General features: G+C 44.3%; 1 protein-coding gene across 1 annotated transcript in view; it reads left to right on the top strand.

Moving 5' to 3' along the window:
- The window catches only part of Snx24 (sorting nexin 24), a 151605-nt gene that overhangs the window by 110934 nt on the left and 18196 nt on the right, over positions 1-22475 (top strand). The window contains exons 5-6 of the mRNA XM_050149301.1: positions 678-700; positions 1243-1311. Coding sequence (XP_050005258.1) covers positions 678-700; positions 1243-1311 — 92 coding nt within the window. The remainder of the gene's footprint in view (positions 1-677; positions 701-1242; positions 1312-22475) is intronic.

Here is a 22475-nt window from a genome sequence, read left to right as displayed (position 1 = left end):
CCAAAATGTCTTTAGTAGCAAGATGAAGAAACCATGACTCAGACCTTCAAAACTGGGCTAGATTTCATCACCTCACGCTACCCTGCAGCTCGCTATGTAGACCAGGCTGGCTTCAGATGGCAGTGGTCTCCCTGCCCCCACCTACCAAGTTCTGAGATTATAGAATCCCATTACCATATCTGGCTTGTTACTCATATTTTCAAATACTTATGATGTCATCTTTTGTGATTTCTAAACTCCTCTATCAATTAAAGATTTCAAAAACATTTACCCCATAGCAAATTTATTTTTTTAAAGTCTTAACTCTTTTATTATGAAAATTTAAATATATAAAAAATCATAAAAATAATATAAATTTCCAAGTTGCTATTGTCTAACTTCAACATTTTTCAGCTCAGAAGAGAGCCTATCTTTTCTCACACTTCCCCCCATAATATTTAAAATACATAATGCGTATGTATTTTAAGCTATACATATTTCAGTGTGGATCCATAATAGGCAAAGATTCTTTGTAAAACAATTTTAATAACTCCTGCATAGCATTCTGTCCTGTAGCTGTAGTGGACGGAGCCTGTTGTTTGGGAGTTGTTTCTAGTTTACCCTTAACAGTTTCTTGTTTTGTTTGTTTCTTCCTTCCTCCCCCTGCCCCCCTGCCTGTTTTCTTGCACTTCTCACAGGGAACGCAGCCCTTGTTCTACAGGTGAGCTAGAATGCGTGCAAACTAAGCAAGCAAGAATGAACACAAGACCCTTAATTTCATTAAGCGCTGGGTAACTGGTAAAGATTAATGCACATATCTCTTGCTAATTCTTTCCAATTACTTAGTTCATATAAATTCCCAAGCCTGGTTAATTATGCTGAAGCCGGGTCGTAATTCTGCACCGCCTTCTGACAACAGGGAATTTTCCTGGTGTAACCTTGTCCTCCCGCACGGGCTCTCGGCAGATTAGGCCCTCAGCCCTGAGTCCATTCATTTTCTCCTCAGGCCTAATTGCTGCCGACTGGCTGCCACAGGTACCTGGATAGCCTGCGTTCAAAGAGGCAGGGGCTTCTGAGAACAAATAAGGAAAGATTAATTGTTTGTTTTGCTCCCTCCCAAGAGAAATGTGGGTGCTTAATCAAGAAAAATAATTTCTTCTGTTGATTTGGCTTATTTGGGGGGAAGGATAATTGCGTGAAGGTGGGTGCCGAGGCGTGCCTTGGAGTGCCTTGGAGAAGAGGTACTGCCCCTTCTCTACACAGGAGACACCGATGGGGGGATTGGACGTGGGACACTGACAGAATGGATAGGGATGGCCTGCATCCCTCATGGTAAGTAATCTGGCTGCTGGGCTCTTATTTGTACCGATAGTCCTCGCTAGTATTGTCATTTGTTTTGCCCGGATCTTCGGAAATCTAATCAAGGAGACAATAGCGTTGAAAAAAAAAATCAACAACACTTTTCCAAATTGTTCTTAATTGCCGGAGAACAAAGTGAGCTAAATGCTGTGATGTTTCCAATTAAAGAAGCTGTTTCTACCAAGCACTATTAAATCCATCTTTCCCAATCTGATAAATAAGCTATCCAAGAGCAGCGCGGACTAATTGAGTGCAGTTAGTCCCTGATTTCTCATAACAGCGAGCGTGCGCCTGCATTGTTAACGGATCTGGCACCGTTTGGCGTGGTAACTGCGTCACTTGTACCTCTGGCTGCTAGAGGAAGAAACTCCAATGAGTTACTCTTTAATAATAGTATCCTGTTGCTTAGGCTTTTCAGTGTCCAAACCATTTTCTTTGCACAATTCTACTTATTTGAGAGGGATGTTTGCTAATGCATTGAATCAAAGTGGAAATCTGAGTTTTGGGTAGGAGAAAAAGATTGAATTAAGGGTGGTATGCCTTGCCGTCATGACTGGAAGGCATAGACAGGTAGACACAGGGTTGGGCAGAGCAGGAAGGAGCTCTAACACCTGTGCAAGGGCAGTGGGAAACGACTGTAGACTGTGAGTCACTCGGCCCAGCTTAGCCACTCAACTCTCCTTCTGTATTGTGAGAGTTGCCATAGAGGCTGGTAAACAAAGCAGAGGGTCCGTGCTGTGATAACACTGTATGTATAAAGGCAGCGGCGGGCCGGATTTGGCCCAGTCTAGTCAGCTCTTGAACTGGAGGCTGGCCACTGAAGGCGTGGAGGCAGCACTGTGTGTGTCCAGAGGTGCAGGGGCTGGGATGAAGAATGTAGCCGTTCCAGAGGGACATGTCTATTTGGGGCTGTAGGCCTCTACTCTCTGTGTAAGCTACATTGTTACTTAAGTCTCCAACCACAGGTCTCCATGGCAGAGTTGTTGCTGACGACTCATTGTGCAAGCCTACGCACACCCTGTAGCTCCTTAAATATCTTACTAAAACGTCTTACTAAGTACTTAGCTGTTTTTCCTCAGACCTGGGCAGCCTCTGCCATGCCTGCCTTAGCCATGTTTTCTCCAAAGCCCTGAATATCCATCCCTGTGGCTGCAGGATTAATACCTAATCTTAATTATTTAGCCATGAAAATTAAAGTAGAAAATGTTTTTGTCAGGACCCATCTGAATAAGTCAATTAAAACTGCCATTCACTTGAAACCTTGTTTTGGACCTAGACAAGGCAGGATATTTAAATAGAGAGAAAAGGTTGATGAAATCTCCCTTCTGTTCATTTGCTCATTCATTCATTCTCAAATCAGCTTCTCTTAAGGTGCTCCTAGGCCTGCCTCTGCCACGTATCTCACATTAACTTTCTTCCTCACCACCAGGCTGGCTGCGCCAAGTCCCAGTTGGCCTAACTGCTAGCCATTTTGTTTAAAATGTTTATTTTATCTCTTACATTCATGACTGTGTTTGCCTGTGTGTATGTGTGTGCACCACATGTGTACCAGGTGCCCAGAGAAGTCAGAAGACAGCATGCTAGCCCTCAGAACTGGAGTTATACACAGGAGGAATCACCATGTGGACGCTGGATCCAGGCTCCTCTACAAGGGCGACCAGTATTCTTGAGTGCAGAGCTGGCCCCTCAGCCCCCATTTTGTTTAGCGTATGTACTAAGGTATAAGTGAGACTCTAGACTTTCTTCACAGGACTGTAGAGTAGGGACTGGCCTCAAATCCTTCTGAACATGGAGACCCCGGCAGTTGAAAGAGGCTTTGTGAGACATCTCATAGGGGGAGCAGGCCCGATGGCCCACACTGCGGGCATTCTAGGTAGAGCACTGCAGCCTGTTTTGGGGTGCAGGAGGTTGTGAGGTAAAGTGTAATGATACCAGTTCTTACTGACATGAAAGGGGTGTCCACATAATCCTTGCCTGAAGGCATGTGACACCCCAACAGTCTTTGCAGGAAAAACTGGGTTGAATAAAAAGCACACAGTTTCAGCACTGTGGGAAGCTAGCCTGGGCCCTATGGGCACTGATGCTGCTCACACTTCTCTGGAATCCGAAGCCCCCTTCACCTGACCCAGCAGAGGAAGGCAAGAGGACAGCGTGTGACTTCTGAAGTGTCAGCATCGCCACAGCTTCACATCTTGAACATGATGCTTTAGGAAGTTGCTTTTGTTGTGGAGTCCTGTTGCCATAACAACGTGTGGAGCCCCCTGTCTGTCTCCCTGAAACCAAGAAGCGGGACTTTGGGCCTGCTCAGAAATCTTTCATAGGAAGAATTTCAATTGGTCTTTTACCAAAACTTTATTAAAAGCAGCATTTTCCAGTTGTTATTTAATTGGGTGACATCACGAAAGTAGAGTGTTTCCTGGCCGGATCTCAGCAGAAAAGTCTTTGCATTGTTGGTGAATGGAACTGGAAGAAAAAGAAAACAAAACCAACCAACCAAACAAAAAAACCAAAAAAAAAAAAAACAAAACAAGCAAAAAAACTGACAATTTAGTAAGAGCAGCTGTGGGCCTACTTATCTTGATGGAGTAATGTTTTCATAATGGCAGCTGTTAAAACCAAGTCTGTATGAATTATTTTAAATTTTTGGTCTCTCTTGACTGCAGTGAGCACTCGCTTTGTTCCAACATAATAGAGCACGGCAGGCACAGGGCTCAGAGGCTAAAACATCAAGGTTTTCTCATTTCCCAATAAGAATGAAAGAGACCTTTAGATTACTAATAAATTCCATAAAGTAGAGCCTGGATTCAATTGTATCTTCATGTTAAAAAGCTTTTGTTTTCAGACAAGGTGTTACTATGTAGCAAGCAAGGACTTTACAAACCTCCTTCCCCACCTTTAGGGAGTCGGTATTGCAGATGTGAACTACCAGACCCAGCTGAAAATGTTTTATGTGATACATAATTGACACACTAATGCCTTTAGGTCAGCTCTAAGTGAATAACCATGTATCTACTGGTTTTTATATTTACATTTGGGGAGCACTGGTTTTTATATTTACATTTGGGGAGCACTGGTTGAGGGGTGCTCAGTCCTGGATGAAATGCCCTGTTCCGGCCATTCCCATAGATCTTAAGTCAATAAAATAGTGTAGTGGTGTGATTTTAACAAAAGCAGATAGTCAGGGTTGGAGAGATGGCTCAGCCATTAAGAGCACTTGGCGCTGTTGCAGGGGACCTAGGTTCAGCTCCCAACACCCAGATGGCAGATCACATTTGTAACTAGTTCCAAGGAACCCTACGCCCTCTTCTGGCCTCCCTGGGCACTGCAAGCACACGGCACCCAGGTATGTACATGCAGGCAAAACCACTCATTCCCATAAAATAAAAATAAATAGAATCTTTTAAAAATAATAAAACAATAGATAACCTTTCTATACTGCTCGCAATGTGTTCAAGTACTCTGTCCTTATTTTAGGTAATTATTTTACTAGATAGCTCTGCCTGGTTTGGAACTTGCTCTATAGACCAGGCTGGCCTTGAACTCCGAGATCCTCCTGCCTCTGCTTTGCCTCCTAAGTACTGGGACTAAAAGCATGTGCCACCATACCCAGCCTCTGTTTTTGTATTCAATCTTTATTTTTTTTTCCTGTGCTGGGAATTAAACATAAATCACACATCTTAATTTTCAGAGTGCTTGCAGGCTGGGTCTGCAGTCCCAGTACTTTGGAGACAGCGGCAGGAGGATTTAGAGTTCCTAACTACATGGAGATCCCATCTCAGAAAATAAATGCAGAATTTGACAAAGCCCTTTCTGTGCATAAGAGAGGTGGGTGTTTATGTGCCGGATGGGGCGTTCATTTCACACCCTGGCCCCAAATTCACTCGAACTGCTTCTGTGAGTTAAGGTTGCCAGAGAAGCTGTTACATCTGAAGCACTCCTTGGCTCTGTCTGGCCTCTTTCCCTTTTCCTGTCCCCCACAACAGAATTGCGTGTTGGTTTGTTTGCTTGTTAGATCCTGTGACACTGAGGCAGTCCCTTCGTCCCCTGCCCTTGCAGTGACTATAGAGTGACTGTCATCCTTGCTGTTCCCAGAGAGCCTTTCTGAGAACAAGTCCACGGATCAACCAGCTTTCTTGTTTCATCCCTTCTATGCCTGGGCAGGAGGGTGAGGTGGTTGTGTCAGAGCGGCATGATGTGGTGTTGGCGAACCACAGGTCAGCTTTCTCTGGTGTTAGAACTACTCGTTAGATGCTAACCCTGGGCTCTTCAGCCCTCACCGAGGTAATCTCTGTACTCCACACTGGTGGTCAGATTCAGTTTCCTCCCATCTCGGCTGCTGCTCCCTGGCCTTGCTTAGCTCAGATGCTCCTGTTCTGTCTTGTCACCTCCTTGTTGAAAAGCTCCACGGGCTTCTCTTGTGTTATTTTGGAAAAATATGGGCCCTTTATGAGACCATTATTTTCATGTAGAACAACATTTTGCCTGTGTCCCAGTCGTCAGTCCAGAGTGCGTTCGTTTGTTGTCCAGCATCCATCCCCGATGAACGCCTTGTTCTTTCTTCCAGGATCTTCCGGGTAGTTTTCTCCTGGACTCGGGCCCCTCTGGTTCATACTCAAAGTCTGAATGACTAACCTTCTTCCATTTCATACCTGGGAATGTCATCTACCTGCCAGAACACTTGAATGACTCCTCGTCAAGTACCAATTTGAGATATTCTTAGGTCACATGTTCCGATTTTTATTTTGTGTGTATGAGTGTTTTGTCTGCATGTATCTATGTGGACCACTTATGTGCCTGTGCCTGCAGAGGTCAGAAGAGGACATCGAATCCCCTGCAATTCGAGTTACAGATGCTTGTGAGCCATCACGTGGGTGCTGGGAAACTTACTTTGGTCTCAACGAGAGCATCAAGTGCTCTTAATGCTAAACCAACTCTCCAATCCCTGACACATGATTTTTTAAATTCTCTGTAGCCAAAAGAAATTAAAATTGCTACAGATTCAAATCAGTCATCAAACATTTGAAAATCTATTCACAATAAATAGGACAGAATTCCCAAGATAAAAAGAGCTTTTATAAGTGCTTGTAGAAAATTTGAAAAAAAAATTATCTACTCAAAAAATATAAATGCAGCCGGAGACATGATGCTTGCCACCAACCTGAGTTTGATCCTCACAACCCACATTCAGATGGAAGAAGACAACTGACCTCACAGAATTATTTTCTGACCCCCACACACATATTGTGGTACATGTGCCCTCACATATAGTCTGCATACACACAACAGTTTTGTTAATTTTTAAAAATTATAAATGTTAAATAAATCAGGAAAAAAGATAATTTTATAATTGATCAGAATGTGGCCAGCCGAGATGACGGACACAATGGCTTTTACAACTACAAGGGTTGAAAGAAAGCATCTGTGCTTGTTTTGGTGAGGATGTGGCGAAACAAGCTTTCCCATGAGCCTCCAAGGGGGTGCAAACTGCAAGAATCTTTTTGGAAAGCAATTTGGCCATTCCCTTTATGATTCGATCATACAATTACTTTTACATGATTTGGTTTTATGGTATGTAAGGCATTTTTATTATATTATAAAAAATTGCCCACCGAGAAGGGGATTGGTTAAGAATCTCTATCCAATGGAAACATTAATAAAACACTCCATAGCAGTCCACAAGATTACGTAAATAAATGTGTTCTGAGAGAAAAAGCTGACCAGCCCCTGTGGACTGATTCAGAAAGAAATGCGGAGGTTCTCCAGGGACAAGCTTACAGCAATAATGCTTTGTTTTGTGATTGGTGGCATTTACACTTGAGAGCTCTGTGCAGACAAGCATTCAGGATGATCATGAAAAGTCAGTCAGACCCATAGAAAATAGACTTTTAAAAACCTTTTAATAGTTAGAGTTTTTTAAAGTATAAGCTGTATATTATTTTATTTTCAAAACCACAGTTTCTTGCTGCATTTTTTCTTCTGGGTGAGACAAGTTGCGTGAGGTTAGTCATCCCGTATTGTCGCAGCCGCTCGGGACGGAAGTCACTCCTCCAGATTGACGCTGCTCGCTTTTCCTTGGCATACAAGGATGCTGAGCATCCCCTGGTCAGGTCCTGCCATCCCTCTACACCAGTAATTGCATTGTTCCACGTCTTTATCAAGGACTCCTTTGCCAATAGGTTTGGGGAGGGACAAGTGTCAGGGAAGAGAAGGCACAGTGAAGTCCCGGTGATTGAGCAAAGATTACACTGCTCGGGTCACTCCCCAGAAACTTGTCAGTTTGCTGCCCAAAGAAATGCCTAGGGGGGCACAAGACACAGAGCCCGGTGACCCCAGAAGGAAAAAATCAATTGCAATTCATATTTCACACGTCTGTAACCGCTCTGGAAAGCGGGGCTGCAGCTTGTGTGCAGGCCTCTCCCCTCCCTCCAGTCTCTCTCTGCGTCCTCCTCCTGCCTGTGCCTCACGGGCTCTGCTGTGCAGTGAGGCGGATTTGGGGCTTTTTCCCTTGCCCACATCACCATTCTTACCCAGTGCCCTGCACTAGATGTGATCCGCACACTGAACTGTCGGCAGGCATAAACCATAGTTATAGTTGCTTTGCTTTGAGGTTCTTGGAGGTTTGGGGCCAGTGTACTGGTGTTTGGCTCTGAAGTGAGGTGGCTGTGTACAGGGACCCGTCCTTCACTGAGACTGTTAATTAGTAGGGTTCTCAACATCCAATGTGGAATTTTTTTTTTTTTTTACCAGTGGCTGTGATTTCAAAAGCTTCTCCAGCATGATAAGCGCCCCTTAACGCTGCAAATTTTGAGAACCAGCTAGTCTCCTTTCCGTAGACTTCTCGCTCCAGCCGCCCCCTACCCCCTCCTACACACTCTCGAAGCTGCGCTGAGATCCATAGCCCTGCTGTGGACTGAGATGTCATAGGGATGGAGAAAATGCTGCTTACTTTATGGATTACTGTTAGGTCAACAAAACTTTGGCAGCATTGATTAACTTGACAGTGAGTACAGCAGTACATTTATCACTTATGGCTGTGCTGTAGAAAATCTAATAAGAGGCAAACAATTCCCTTTAGAGCTGTAACAGGTTCACTGTGGCCAACAGTGCGTGCACTGGAAATCTCTGCCTTTAAATTACACCCCGGCTGCTGGTTGGGTCATTGCCTCGAAAGCTCCTGCCCTCCTGCCGGCACACCGCTGCTGTTAATTTCACCTCAAGTGTTTGATTGAAATACATACTGAAATCGTTATCTATGTGTGATGTTTTTAGACCATGAGGAGATGACATAGACACAGCTCTGTAGTGGTGAGTTTAAAATAACGTCCAGACAGAGGAGCCTCTTGTTTGGGGTGTTGTGGAGCTGGGAAGCTACAAGGACAGTGCTTTCAGACTCGACTTGGTCCTTCATGGTGCACATTTCACAAAAACAAGGATTTGTTAGCTGTATTTGGTATGAAATGGCATACACGTGTATCTCGCTGGGAATCTGGTGGATCCTTTGTGATTTTTTTTCTTTCAAGGATAGCCTGTTAGGAGTTTTAATGCTTTTGTTCTATCCACTAAGCAGCCTTATTCATTTTCCCATTGACCACACAGATCTTCGGGAGCGTGCTTTGGTATATGTGCGCATGGGAAACAGGGCCACGTGCATTTATTGAATCGCAGATTGCAGCAAGGTTAGAAAAATGTGGTGGATTCAGGAGATTCGCGTCACGTATACGAAGGCCAAGTTCTTCAGGTGTGCTGTAACCGTTATCTGGAAAGTGTTTGTTAGCAGAAAACCACACATGCTGAAGCGGGGGAGGGGAGCAGCTTCTCCACATGGCAAGGGCTCTCTCTGCCAGACCTCCTTCAAGGAAGATCCCTAATTTATTTTCTTTCCTTTATATTGTTCTTGCGCTGATTGAAGATTCCCAGTTCAGCACAAGAGCTGCAGTCCAGGGGAGGAAGCTTTCCAAGCTTGGTGGCTTTGCCTGCAAGTGCTCTTGAATCGGGAGCTTTTCCACAGTAGCGTCTCAGGGATGACACCGTTTTCTCTGTACGGAGAAGGGTTTTCTGCCAGAATCAATTGTCAAGGGGGCTCATATAACAAGGCAGCTTGTGGTATGTATGACTAGCGGAAACTGTGTGAACAGGAAATTCCCAGAGCAGTTTGTTTTTGGAAGAAAAACTGAGTTCACCTGAAACATGAATACATTGAAAACCAAGACTTAATAAGGCAGCACTTAGAGCCAGAAGGATGACTGGTCCAAAGCCCGTGTCAGTGGTCTGTCCAGTGTTTGTCTTTGAGATTCTGAACAGCATCATGAACTAGAGTTGCTTTTTCTTGAGATTGGGAACTGGCCTGAATCAGTAACATTCAAGCCTGTTGACGTTAGTGTTTTGATTTAATTCAGTACAAATGTGTTCTGTTGAATCTGCAGGATAAATTCAATGCCTTTCCCTTCGGAGCCAGGCTTTTCTGAAAGGACTCCATCTACCTCGCTGGGTTCTGCAGGTTACAATGGGGGTGCCCCCACCACTTGCCCCAGTGAGCAGAGGCCGGATATTGATTAACTATCACACTGGCATCAGAACTACTCTTAGGATTCAATTTTTTTGTTGTTTTGCATATTTTATTGATCAACGTGGTAAATGAGCATCAAGCGTGCAAGAAGACGATGAATTGTTTACTTGCATAAAATAACCTTTCAATAAGGGAAGATGCATGGCTCACACTTCGGTTCTGTTCTGCGGCCCGAAGCAGATGGCATTCAGCTGCTATTGATTTACTTCCATAGTTAAGGAGCAGCCTGCAGCCCGGCATGCCCACTGCATTGTAAAGAGGGGTGTAGACTTGGGGACCAGGATGGAAGCCAAGAAGGACTGACTAGTCTGTCCCTAAATCCTAAGGAAAAAAAAAATCTGATTTGGGACTCAGGCATAGCTACTTAGCCGTAAATGTGAATTAACGCAGTCACATGTCACAAGCCACTTCACGCACCGCCACTTAGGAGGGGGAGAGCACTGTGGTCGTCACCTAGGCAGATGCACCCAGGAAATAACGAACAGAGTAATGATCCCAGAGTAGCAATTCCAAACCTGTGGCGTTGGAGGGAAGCAGAATGAAGCCTTTCCCCCTGTGTTCAGGGCAAAAGAGGGTCATCTTGAACCATCCCGTACAGTGCCTGTATTGAACCGTCTGACCTGAAACCAGCGAGAACACACACTTGCCCCATACCCTGTTGGTGCTCACCCGTGTGCCGTCACAGCGCCCCGCCTGTATCCTTTGCCAGCGGCCAGATTTGGTTTTGAAACGTCTTTCCATAATCGGCAGTTACAGATGCTGAGTTTGTAAACATTTTCCTTTCAGCTGTGTCCAACACTGACTTTATATCAGAAAAACTAAGAGTAAGCTAGCTTGCCGGTTGTAGATTTTTGCCCTCCCCCCCTTACTCCTTCCAGAGCCATTAGTGACTGCAAACCTCTCTTCAGAAACAACATGAACAAGTAGGGAATAGACTTCACGGTGATCACAGTAACGTGTATTTTTTCGTCGCTCACGCACACGCTGTCATGTTTATTTGACTCCAACTACTTTGCCATTTGTAGTTTTAAGGAGAAATAAAATACTCAGCAAAAAAAAAAAAAAACTTGGACAGCAAAGTGACTTGCCCATCATTGCAGGCCTCTGCAGCTCTTCACTGGGCTCTTATAAACTCCCAAGAAATAATGGTCCGAGAACTGTTTCTATAGCAGCTGTTCCTTGTAGTGGAAACATTTCATTATGTCATTTTCCTTGTTTGTGGGGCAGAGCGTCAAGTTCCCTCCGCTCGGTTCCAGGAGAATGTTAGCTCTGTCTGATGCTCTGTTCAGTTTCCAGGCCTTTCACACGGAGTTCAGGCTTCGGGGTTGGGAAAAGTGGCGGGTGGCAGAGGAGGGAGGTGTAGTTGAAATGCTAGCGGTTTTGGACTTGGGGGATGTCTATGGCCAACTGCTGGGATGTATTCTGAGTACCGCCAGCATCTAGTGCGACTCAGAGGATTTGCTTGAAAGAAGCTCTCGTTTCCGAGAGAGGAAGGCAAGAACAGCTAGTGTCTGCTCTGTGAGAGGTTGAAAGAGGAAAAGTCCTTTGCCCCAGCGGTTGTTGCTGCAAACGGGAGAGACAGACCCTCTGATGTGGCAAGACGCATAACTGGTCTCAAGCACACAGGCTGTGTCCCTGAGGTCAAAGGGCACAGATGACACCATAGGGCAGACAGACTGGTTTACACCAGTGTGTTGATGGTGAAGATAGAAAGCACAATAATGAGGTTGTAATTGGCAACCAGGGGTTGACTTACTGAGATTCACTGTAGATTCCTCATTAGTCTAGTGTGCTTTAGCAGGTAAGTGTTGGCAGAGGCCGCTCATTCGTCCTCGGCTGCTTAGACCTGAAATAATCACACAGAAACTATATTATTTAAATCACTGCTTGGCCAATCGCTTAGGTGTGTTGCTAGCTAGCTCTTATCTCTTAAATTAACCCATTTCTATTAGTCTGTGTATCGCCACGTGGCTGTGGCTTACCGGGTAAAGTTCCCTCCCGCATCTGTCACTGGCAGAGCTATGTACATGGCTTCTCACTGACTCTGCCTACTCTCTCTCGACATCTCTGTTCAGATTTCCCGCCTGGCTTCACTCTGTTAAGCCACTGGCCAAAACTAGCTTCTTTATTAACCAATGGCATTCACAGCCTATAGAGGGGAATCCCACATCAGAAAAGTAATATTTCTACATTGGCTTACCACTGAGTAACTTACAGGTGATATACTTTTCCTCAGCACGGGAACTGTCTTTTCCCATTCTCTTGGCCATGCCTAGAGAATTGAACACCAGCTGTATTCAAGAGTCTTTTTGTTGGTCAAAAAAACAAAACAAAACTTAGATTCTTCTAGTATTTTGCCTAATTATCTGGCAAACTCTTGAATATCAGTTACAAGAGAGTGGAAACATGAAAAGGAGATTTCTTTTTCTTCCCCTTTAAAAGTTATGCATCAGGCTGATTTAGGTCTCATTTGCATGGCATAGAGTACACACATAGTGTGCAATTCAAGTACTTTTAGAATAAATTGATATTTGTGTGCATGCATACAGTCCAGTGTTCAAGCGGTTGCTTTTGTGTTGAAATCCTGAACTCGGGATATTAGCACTTGGCTGTGCTGCAAACCCTTCTCCATGGTGATCTCATGCCTGGCTTTAAGAAATGCAGGGCACAAGAGCCTTTGTTTGTAGCTGTGCTGCAGAGACTTGCCGGAATGCCTGCTTGTGGTGGGGTCTGAAGTACCCTGCGTCTGCTTTGCTGCCTCTTAGCTGCGTTGGTTCCGAATGGTTCTTCTGACAGGCATGTAATCATGTTCCACTCAGCATGTGAACTGTAGGATTTTATTTAATGTTGACGTGTGTTGCATGCACGTGTGTGTATGTGCATGTACACATGTTTGCAGAGCAAGGGACAATTTATGGGAGTCGATCCTCTCCACCCGTGCCGGTTCTAGCAATTGGATCCAGGTGGTCGGTGCTGGCAGCAAGCGCCTCTAACCACTAAGCCATCTTACCAGCCCTTGCCTCTAACCACTAAGCCATCTTACCAGCCCTCAACTCAGTTTTTTTTTTAAATTTATTTATTTGTTATATATGCAACATTCTGCCTCCATGTATGCCTGCATGCCAGAAGAGGGCATCAGATCTCATTATGAGATGGCTCTGAGCCACCATGTGGTTGCTGGGAATTGAACTCAGGACCTCTGCAAAAGCCGCCAGTGCTCTTAACCTTTGAGCCATCTCTCCAGCTCAGTATTTTTTAAGCTACTTCATTTGTGGCTGTGACAATGGTGACTCGCCTAGGGCATCGGTAGTCACTGATCTACTTCTCCAAATACAACTTTGAGTTTTTTTTCTTCCAAGAGGAACCTTCAGTACAAACTGAAGACCTCCAATGAAACGTTCTGTTCACAACAAATAATATGTTCCTCTCAGTATTTAAATAGGAAATTATAAAGTTACTGGACACAAAGGTGAGGCCAGTAGCCATGCCATGGTAAGTTTTTCTGACTTTATCTACAGGCATATCTGTTTGCTTATTTAGATTGTTCTTTGGCTTCTTTTTCCTCTTAAATGAAACACTGCTTGTTTGTAGACTCATGTTGACTTTTGATCACTATGAGGTATCATATCAGTTCTTGGTTCTTTGCCTTAAGGCGGTTAGAGCTTATGTTTTTTTTTTAATATTTTAAAATATTTAGCCATGCCATGTGCCATCTACCAAAAATGTAAACTATTTGCCTTGGGCTCTGTGCAATTCAGAGTCAAACCTGTTAGAGTCAGGGCAGGGCAGACGTGCAGCCAAGACTAGTCACTGGCTTCTAGTCTTAGAATGACTCCCACATCCCGAGAGTGTACGCTCCGAGTAACCAGCAGTTTCTTTCTAATCTATAATTGAATTGTTTCTACCCACATTTAGAGTAAATTTGGTGTATTTGAAGAGGTCCGCTTTGGGGTCTACTGCACGTTGCTATTAATTGTGGCAGTCATCCGTCGTACTAACAGCACAACAGCTGAACATCATGACAACTTTTTGGCTTAGCGTCGGCATCGATGTTCCTTCCGGAGTAGTATCTCTTTGTAATAATCAGTGAAGAAATACCTCTTCTCTGTAAATGGGAGTTATCGGTAGAGAGTTCCTACAGGCCCCTGCCTGTTGCCTTTCCCGACCTGCTTCTGTCCTGCTTTGTATGGTCAGATTGAAAACAGGCTCCTCTCAACCATGAGTGTCATTAGCCAATTCATTTTTTTTTTGTTTTTGTTTTTGTTTTTTTTGTTTGTTTGTTTGGTTGGTTGGTTGGTTGGTTGGTTTTTCGAGACAGGGTTTCTCTGTGGTTTTGGAGCCTTTCCTGGAACTAGCTCTTGTAGACCAGGCTGGTCTCGAACTCACAGAGATCTGCCTGCCTCTGCCTCCCGAATGCTGGGATTAAAGGCGTGCGCCACCACTGCCCGGCTAGCCAATTCATTTGAAGCACCCAAAACATCTCCACATGCATTCTCACAGAAGCTACCCCTCTATATTTTTTTTTTAATTTTGATCTATCAAATTGATCCTTATTTTATTTTCACACAGATGACAGTGAGTGGAGCGGGATTTCTAAGCTTAAGGAAGCTCCCCCAAAATGAGAGCATTAACCCCAAATGCACAGAATTCCCTGACTGGCAGCTTGCCGCCTTCTGCTCAGACTTGAAGAGGGCACCTGCTGCTTAATGTAATTAGTTTCAAAGGGAATGTCAGATCAGTCCTCAGGAGCTTACCCTGACCCAAAACCCTCCTAAGGAAGTATCTATCAGGGAGATAAAACACGAGAAGTTATTAAGTCAGGAAGCTCCCTTGACATACTATTCGGGGGTAAGCATTAAGGATCCACTGTGCTGTCCAGCTCACCTCTAGTTACAGAAGTGCTTCCAAGACAGAGGTCTCCAGCAAGTGCTGTTTCCAGAAATGCAACATGTTTGACTGCATTAGAAAAAAAGATTAGTAAATTTCTGGAAATTCAACATCAGTTTTTGGTGCTAGTGTTGATAATACTTAAAAAGACAAATTAGACCAGGTGGTCTTCAACCTGTGTTTTTCTCCATGGGCATCCAAAAGTATGTCACAAAAAGCTATGCCCAAGTCCCTTTTGCTCCAAGAATTCATATTACAGTGAGCTATGATCAAAAGCAAAAGGGGGACTTGACCGGCAGCAGGGTAAGGCCAACACCAGGGACAGCACTGTCCTATTGGGTTTATTGTTTCCCACACCTTAAATGAACAATGACTTGTGGTCGGTGACTTATAAGCCACACCCTTATATGCCATGCCCCTCTTTGCTGATTTTTTTTTCCACCAGCCTTCTTGGTTGGGGCTTGCTTCCATAGTCAAACAAAACTGGCTTGTGTTCCAGAGCCTCATGGAGGAGCTATGGGTGAGGGGGTGAACTGGGAGCAGCTTGCCCTTGTGGGACCAGCAGGGTGAGAGAGGGACCCTTAAGAGCAGTTCAGGGAAACCAGACAAGACTTGGATCCTCAGTCCCACCCCAGAAGATGAGCTGGCAGGATAGGGTTATGACTTTCCTGAAGGCTGGCTCCTCAGTCTAGTAAGTGCGCTTAAGTTGGTCTACCTCATAGGTGATGCTTAAGCTACCCAGCCTCTGGGAGGCCAGTAATTAAGACACAAAACATCCCAAAGACATGAGATGCCATTGTTTTTCTTAACAGATCCCTTGCTTGATTTCCCACCTTTCTATACATCCTTGTTCCGGCATTCCTGTGAACTGGGCTTTTGGTCAGATACTGGCTGCAGTGATATTGGCCATTCTCCCAAACAGAGCACTCCACCCTCAGCTCTTAGTTACAGGATTTCTCTGTGTAAATTCAGACCTGCCTCTTTTTCAGGATTTACCTGTGTTACCTCTGCTTCTGCCTGTGGAGTAGCCCCATGCATTCGAAGTTCTCGGTTGTTTTGCTTCGTTTGAGATAGGTTCTAGCTGTGGAGTCCAGGCTGGCTTCAAATTGGCTCTCTCCTGTACTCACCTCCGGGACTACAGGCACCTACCACTATGCATAGGCAAAATCCTTAGATTCAGAGATACAGTAGTGAAGGAGGCACACTCGCTCAGTCCTGGCCCCTTGGAGTGGGGGGAAAAACAAGCCAGTATAAGAGGAAATAAAAGACGCAAATGAGGAGTCGAGGGAAGGTTATCACAGAGTAGGAGTAACGGTCTGGGTGCCAGTGGTGAGGGCAGGCACCTGTGAGGTTACATTTAGATGCAGAAATGTTGTCCATGAGAAGCGTGAAGGGTTATGCGTGTGAAATGTGTGGTCTCATTATGGGCTAAAGGACCACTGGAGCTGCAGCATCTCAGCGAGTGGGAAGGCATGCCAAGCAATACTGCCAGTAGGCTGATGCTGAAGAAAGAGACAGCAGTCCTTCAGACTTTGGCAATGGAGTGGATAGATGGAAGTAAGGAACATGCTAGGGGAGATAGATGGTGGTGGTGGTGGTGGTGGTGGTGGTGGTGGTGGTGGTGGTGGTGGTGGTGGTGGTGGTGGTGATGATGATGATGATTGATGATGATTTCAGGGAATAAGTTCTGCTTTAGACATTTTGAGGTGGAGATGTTTGTAAGTCATTCAGGTGGGAAAGAAAAAAGTTTCTTTAAGGCAAGAAATCCAAGCGTGCGTGTTAGCTACATGTTTATTTCTATGAATCTGAAGCCTGAGTGGAAAGTCCAGCCCGTAGTTAGCAGTTTGGATCTCATCAGCGTTAAGGTTTTAAAAGCCGTGGAAGAAAGTATGGTGAAAGAGAAAGTGCCAGCAAAGCCTTGAAAACCCCTCTGCATTCTGACGGCAGGTAGAAAAAGAAGCAGCAGCAAGTCATAGTAAGAATGTAAGAAGGCAAAACCCAGGAGTGTGAAGAAGGGAGGGTAAACGCAGCATTTCAGGAAGTGGGGAAGTGGCCGATGGGTGGCTGCTCAGAAGCTGGGTATGTGAAGACCGAACTGACTGTTGGATTGAACGACACAAAGAGTTCTGCAACCAACAAACAGAAAACAGCAACCGATAGAAGCTGCCATCAGTTTCTGACAATAGAGAGCGAAGGAGCTGAAGATGAGATGGGGAGACTGCGGCTGACAACTTTGCCAGAAAGATCGGAGACATGGATTAGGGCCTCAGACTGCAGGGGCTTGGTTCATTTGTTCTGTTTCACAGTGAGATATCAGGGCACACATACATGCTGACGTGGATGATTCTGCAGAGATGAAAAGTAGGTGGGTGAGTGGATGGACGGATGGATGGATGGAAACATTGATGGGCATGGATTGGTTATAGATGGATGGAATTGATAAGTAAGTATGAGAAAGAAATCAGTAGCTAAATAAATAGATAGCTCAGACAACCAAGAGATGTGCCAGGAACTAGAGGTTGTCACACCGGCCAGTATGCAATAGAAGAAGAAACCCTTCCTCTATAAAGCCCACACAGCAGAAGGAAGAGGGAAGGGAAGTGGAGTCAAGAGGTTAGGTGCATCTTTCCGTTCTCCCTAACACACAAAGAGGAGCTGTCAAGAGAGAAAACGAACAGAAGAGCTAGAAGTGCACTAAGGCTGGTTTCTCTTGATAGCATCAGCATCTTCTGCAAGTTTGGCAAATTCTTCAAGACACAAGTGTTAGGCTCCACCAGAGGCTGCCTAGGCTAGAAACTGTTAGTGGACTGTACCAGACAGCCTTAGTGAACCTTCTAGGTGAGAGCCACTGTTATAGAGAAAAAGGAGTAAGGTTGATGGGCCTTATGCTGAGGATAAGAGCTTGAAATTTGGAGTCAGAGTTGAATAGACAAAAAAAAAAAAAAAACAGTCTGTAATAGAAATAATTGAACATGTGTTCATAGGTGTGATTTCCTCACTGTGTTTTTAGCAGCTTGGGCCAGGGCATAGATAAGAGAATGTTGGGAGTCATCCTGAGCAGAGAGTCCTAAGGAGAGGGAGGAATGGGGCTCATGGTATTGGAGGGTTTCCAGGGGATGATTTTGGGGTGAATTCTGGAATCTTAAGCTGCACAGGGGCAGAAAAGCTAGACGGTACCTGGGAAGAGAGCTGAGAGCTCTCTATAGCTAATCCAAAATCAGTACACAGAACGGCCTTGGATGGCAGATTAAAGGGGCTGGGTGCTCCTCCTGCCTTCAGAGATAATGCTTTGAGGGACAGGCTTACATGAGTGTAGTTTGAATTCTAATTGTTCTTGATAATGAAAACTCAGAGTCAGCTACCAGGGGCTGAAAGCGAAGGATCAGAGAAGCAGAGCGGCCAGCCACTAGAGTTCTTACCTCTACCAACGTGCCTCCTCAGGCTGCAGCCACAGACTGACGGGGGCTCAGACTGCACTGAGCTCCTGTCTCCTCCTGCCTTATATTCCACTCTCCGCCCAGTCATCTCACTCCTGACTCCACCTCCCTACTTACTGCTGGGATTAAAGGTGTGGGATTCCAAGTGCTGGGATCACCTTTGTGTGAGCTCTGTTTCTCTTTTAGACCAGACCAATTTTGTGTAGCCCACGGTGGCCTTGAACTAACAGAGATTGTGTCTGCCTCTGTCTCCCAAGTCCTCCAAGTTTGGGGATTAAAGGTGTGTGCCACCCCTGCCTGGCCTCTAGTGGCTTAGCTCTGCACTCTGATCTTCAGATAAGTTTTATTTGTTAAAACACAAACAAAATAGCACTACACATGAGCTCTGTATGAAACTGTCTATGGAACAAATGCATTCTTTGCTTGTGTGCACACATTAAGGGGCCAGGAAGTTACAGCATAGCTGGATTACATACAAAACACAATGATAACATAATCAAAAACAGAAGACGGTTCCTTTTTCCCCCCCAGTTTCTATAATGGATTATTTTGTTCATATAATAAAAATATGTAATGAGCTGCACCAGGCTTTCATTTATTCTTAATTTGCAAAAACCTATATTTACTAGATTATTGCTGTTTACCATCCGCTATTGTAAGTTCATATAGCTTGAGCTAAACCTTGCCATGACTCTGTCCTCTGAAGGAGATGCTGCTGCTGAGCCTACTTAGGGATGAGAGAACTGGAACGCTCAGGGTCCAACAAACTAGTCCACCTAGTTTGCTTTCTATTACTGTGCTAAAGACCGGGACCAAAAGGGTATCTGGTTTATCCTTCCCAGTCATGATCCATCAATGAGGGAAGCCAAGACAGGAACCGTAGCAGGGTGAGGACCTAGGGGCAGGAACTGAATCAGACCACGAAAAAGAAGCTACTTGCTTTTCATTGCTTGCTTAATTTTTATTCTTATATACCCCATGACTACCTGCGCAGGGTGGCACTGCCCACATTGAGGTGGGCCCTTCCTCATCGTTCATCTATCAGGAAAACACCCCACAGGCTCTCTTACCGGCAATCGGATGACATTTCCTCAATTGATGTTCTCTTATCCTACATGACCCCAGCCTGTGTCAACTTGACAAAAGACTAACCAGCACCTAGTCTAAGATTAACTTCTGAAGACTTAAGCAAATAAATGCTCAAAGGAGTGTGGGTCTCAAGGAGTTCTGGCAAACCAAACCATTCCCCTGCTCTGCCCCTTCTCAGTAACTATAAAATGTCAATGTCATTGATTGCTGGTAGCCCAGTGTTCAGCAGCCTCTGAAGCTTGAGGAGACACTGTAGAGAGTTCTCTACATGTGGGTGGGCCTGGGAACAAGTCTGGGCCTCCAGGTACCTCCCTGCCCACTTCTGTGGTGTTTGGATAATCCTCGGGGAGAGAAATGTAAAGAAACTCTGCATTTCTGAGGGGGACCGCCTGCACTGTTGTAAAGGCCCTTCTGGGAGGAAGTGCTTCCATCTCCTCAGCTTCCATTTTTCTTTGCTCAACTTCATGTCATTAACTGTGAACTTGACTTCTTTTCTGTCTTGCATATGTGTTCCTTTTTTTGTTTAGCTTTGTTTTGTTTGTTTGTTTTTTTTGAGACAGGGTTTCTCTGTAGCTTTGGAGCCTATCCTGGAACTAGCTCTTATAGATCAGGCTGGTCTTAAACTCACAGAGATCCACCTGTCTCTGCCTCTCGAGCGCTGGGATTAAAGGCGTGCGCCACCACCACCTGACTGCATATGTGTGTTCTTAACACCTGTGGCATTAGGAACAATGTTTTTCACATATAATTCATTTTCTTGCTTTTAATAAAATACAAGGTATGTGTGAATGGAGTTTCTTTCTTGATTTTCATATGCTGTTTTTAAAGAATTAAATTAAAATGCAATATCAAACTTGGTGTTCCCCCAAATAATCTTACTTAAAGTTGTAAATTAAATGCACTATCAGATTTATTTTCTCCCTCCCTTCTTCCCTTCTCCCCCCCCCTTCTCTACATTTCAATAGTCTATGAGCCAACAGCAAATTTAACAACCTGCAGTGGCACAGACAGCAACCAAAATAAATGGATTCAACAATTTAAGATTCTCTCTCAACTGTTGGGCAGTACAACAGTAAATATTTGTAAGGCTTGCTTTATTGGCTCAAAATTGTCATAGATTAGAATTACTCTGTTCTTTCCTCCTTTTCCTCATGGTCATGAAATTACAGCTAATCTTGAAGATCATGTCCATGGTCCAGCAAAGGTGGAAGGGACGAGGGTGGAGAGAGGAACGCAAAGACGACTACCGGAGCTTGGAGAAGCTTGTTGGTCTATCGCACTTATTTGTGGTCATTACTATCCATTTACAGAGAAGACTACAGTGTCGTCTGGCTTATTAATGTGCTCTGTCCTTCTTGGCATCTGTGTGGACTGCTGCTATCCTGTCTGTGCGTTTGGTGTGAGCCATTTTTCCATTGTTGCGAAGAAGCCAAGTACCTTCTCACACCTTTGGGGTTTTTTGTTGTTGTTGTTGTTGTTGTTTTGGTCTGCTTAACAGATTAGCTTCTGGTTTCAGACCTAGGAGCCAGTTCCACAATGGCCACTTTTCATTCCTTGTGTCGTTTCTCTGAGGACTTGCTCTGGGTCTTAGATTAAGTCACATGTCACACTCAAGTCATTTTCCATTGTGTTTCCCTAATGAACTTTGCTCACCAAGGGGTCTTAATTTCATGTAAAGCTAATTACACATCTAGCCATAACCTTGTTTAACCGAGTGACACACAGCAGTGTTCGTAATTGTAGGAGTAGACCATGGCATTAGAGCAGAGCCCTTCGTTTTTAAGAAGTCGATGTAAGCCTATGGCATCCTTTTAACTGCAGTGCGGTAGGGCTGTGTGCACCCAGGAAGGCCCAGGCCTTCTGGATGGTGTGCTCCAGCTGTGCTGAAGCTGGGTCAAGTTGCAACAGAACAGGATGCTAAGTAAGCCAGAGGCGTACGTGTTGGAGGAGTGTGTGAGAGACGTAAGTGAGCAAATTGTTTTCAAGCACTTAAAACACATCAATTCATCACCGCCCGCGGGCTGCATTAATTATAAATCCCGCATTAAAATCTAGTCTACGAAAGCCTCCCTCAGGCAACATTTTGCAAGTTCAGCTGTGATTACTATTTCTTCCTTAAAATACTAGGGCAGCACTTCCATAAACGTGGTATATGATTTGTATTTAAATTAGCACCTAACTACATAATTTGATTTAATAAGCTAGCTTTGGTTTGCTTTGTAGCACAGTTTTACTCAAATGCATTAGTCCCCAGACCTTGGTTTTGACTGATGGTAAGTAACTGGTTTATAGTTGTATTAGAGTTTGTTTACTTGTTTGTTTTTCTTGCATCATCAAGAAAATGTCACATACGATGTTTTCCATAGTATATAGTCAAAGCGTATTTTTATTCAACATGTCGGGAAATTTAAATGGATTAAATACATGCAATATATATTTTGTTTCTTCCCCTAGAGCCTCACATATATACTAGAAAAGTGCTTTGCCACTGAGCTACATCTTTATACTTAAAAAAAGAATAGGGGCCAGGTGGCAGTGATGTACCCCTTTAATTCCAGTGCTCGGGAGGCAGAGGCAGGCAGATCTCTGTGAATTTGAGGCCAGCCTGGTCTACAAAATGAGTTCCAGGACAACCACGGCAACACAGAGAAACCCTGTCTCAAAAAAACAGAAAAAAAATTAGGTCTGCCAGAAGTTGTCTAATAGGTATTGAATTGTTTTGAAGTCAAGTCTTTGTTTCCTTTGCTTTGTTTTCAATGCATTTAATATAAAAGAGAAATTAATTTCTGATTCTGGGATTATTTATTTTTATTATTTTTAACTATGTACAGGGGCGTGTGTCTGTGTGTGAATATGTACATTTGAGGGCAGGTATCTGAAGAAGCTAGGGGCTTCTGACTCCCCAGAGTCAGAGCTGGAGTTACAGAAAACCATGAGTCACCTGATATGGGTGCTGGAAACCAAACTCAGGCTCTCTGTAAAGCAGCAAATGCTCTTAACCAGTGAACCAGCTCTCCAGTCCCTGCGTCTGGAATTCTTTATATACTAGCACAAATTAGTCAAAATGTTAAAATAAATTTTAAATCCAAAGAAAGGAATATATTTTTAAATTCCTGTGGCTATTTTGAATTTATTTGTGATTTGCATTAAAATATTAT

This window comes from Alexandromys fortis, unplaced genomic scaffold (assembly GCF_014885135.2).
Source record: "Alexandromys fortis isolate MF-2015 unplaced genomic scaffold, M_Fortis_MF-2015_v1.1 scaffold_60, whole genome shotgun sequence".
NCBI classification, from domain to species: domain Eukaryota; kingdom Metazoa; phylum Chordata; class Mammalia; order Rodentia; family Cricetidae; genus Alexandromys; species Alexandromys fortis.
This window is presented reverse-complemented; position numbering and strand designations above follow the sequence as displayed.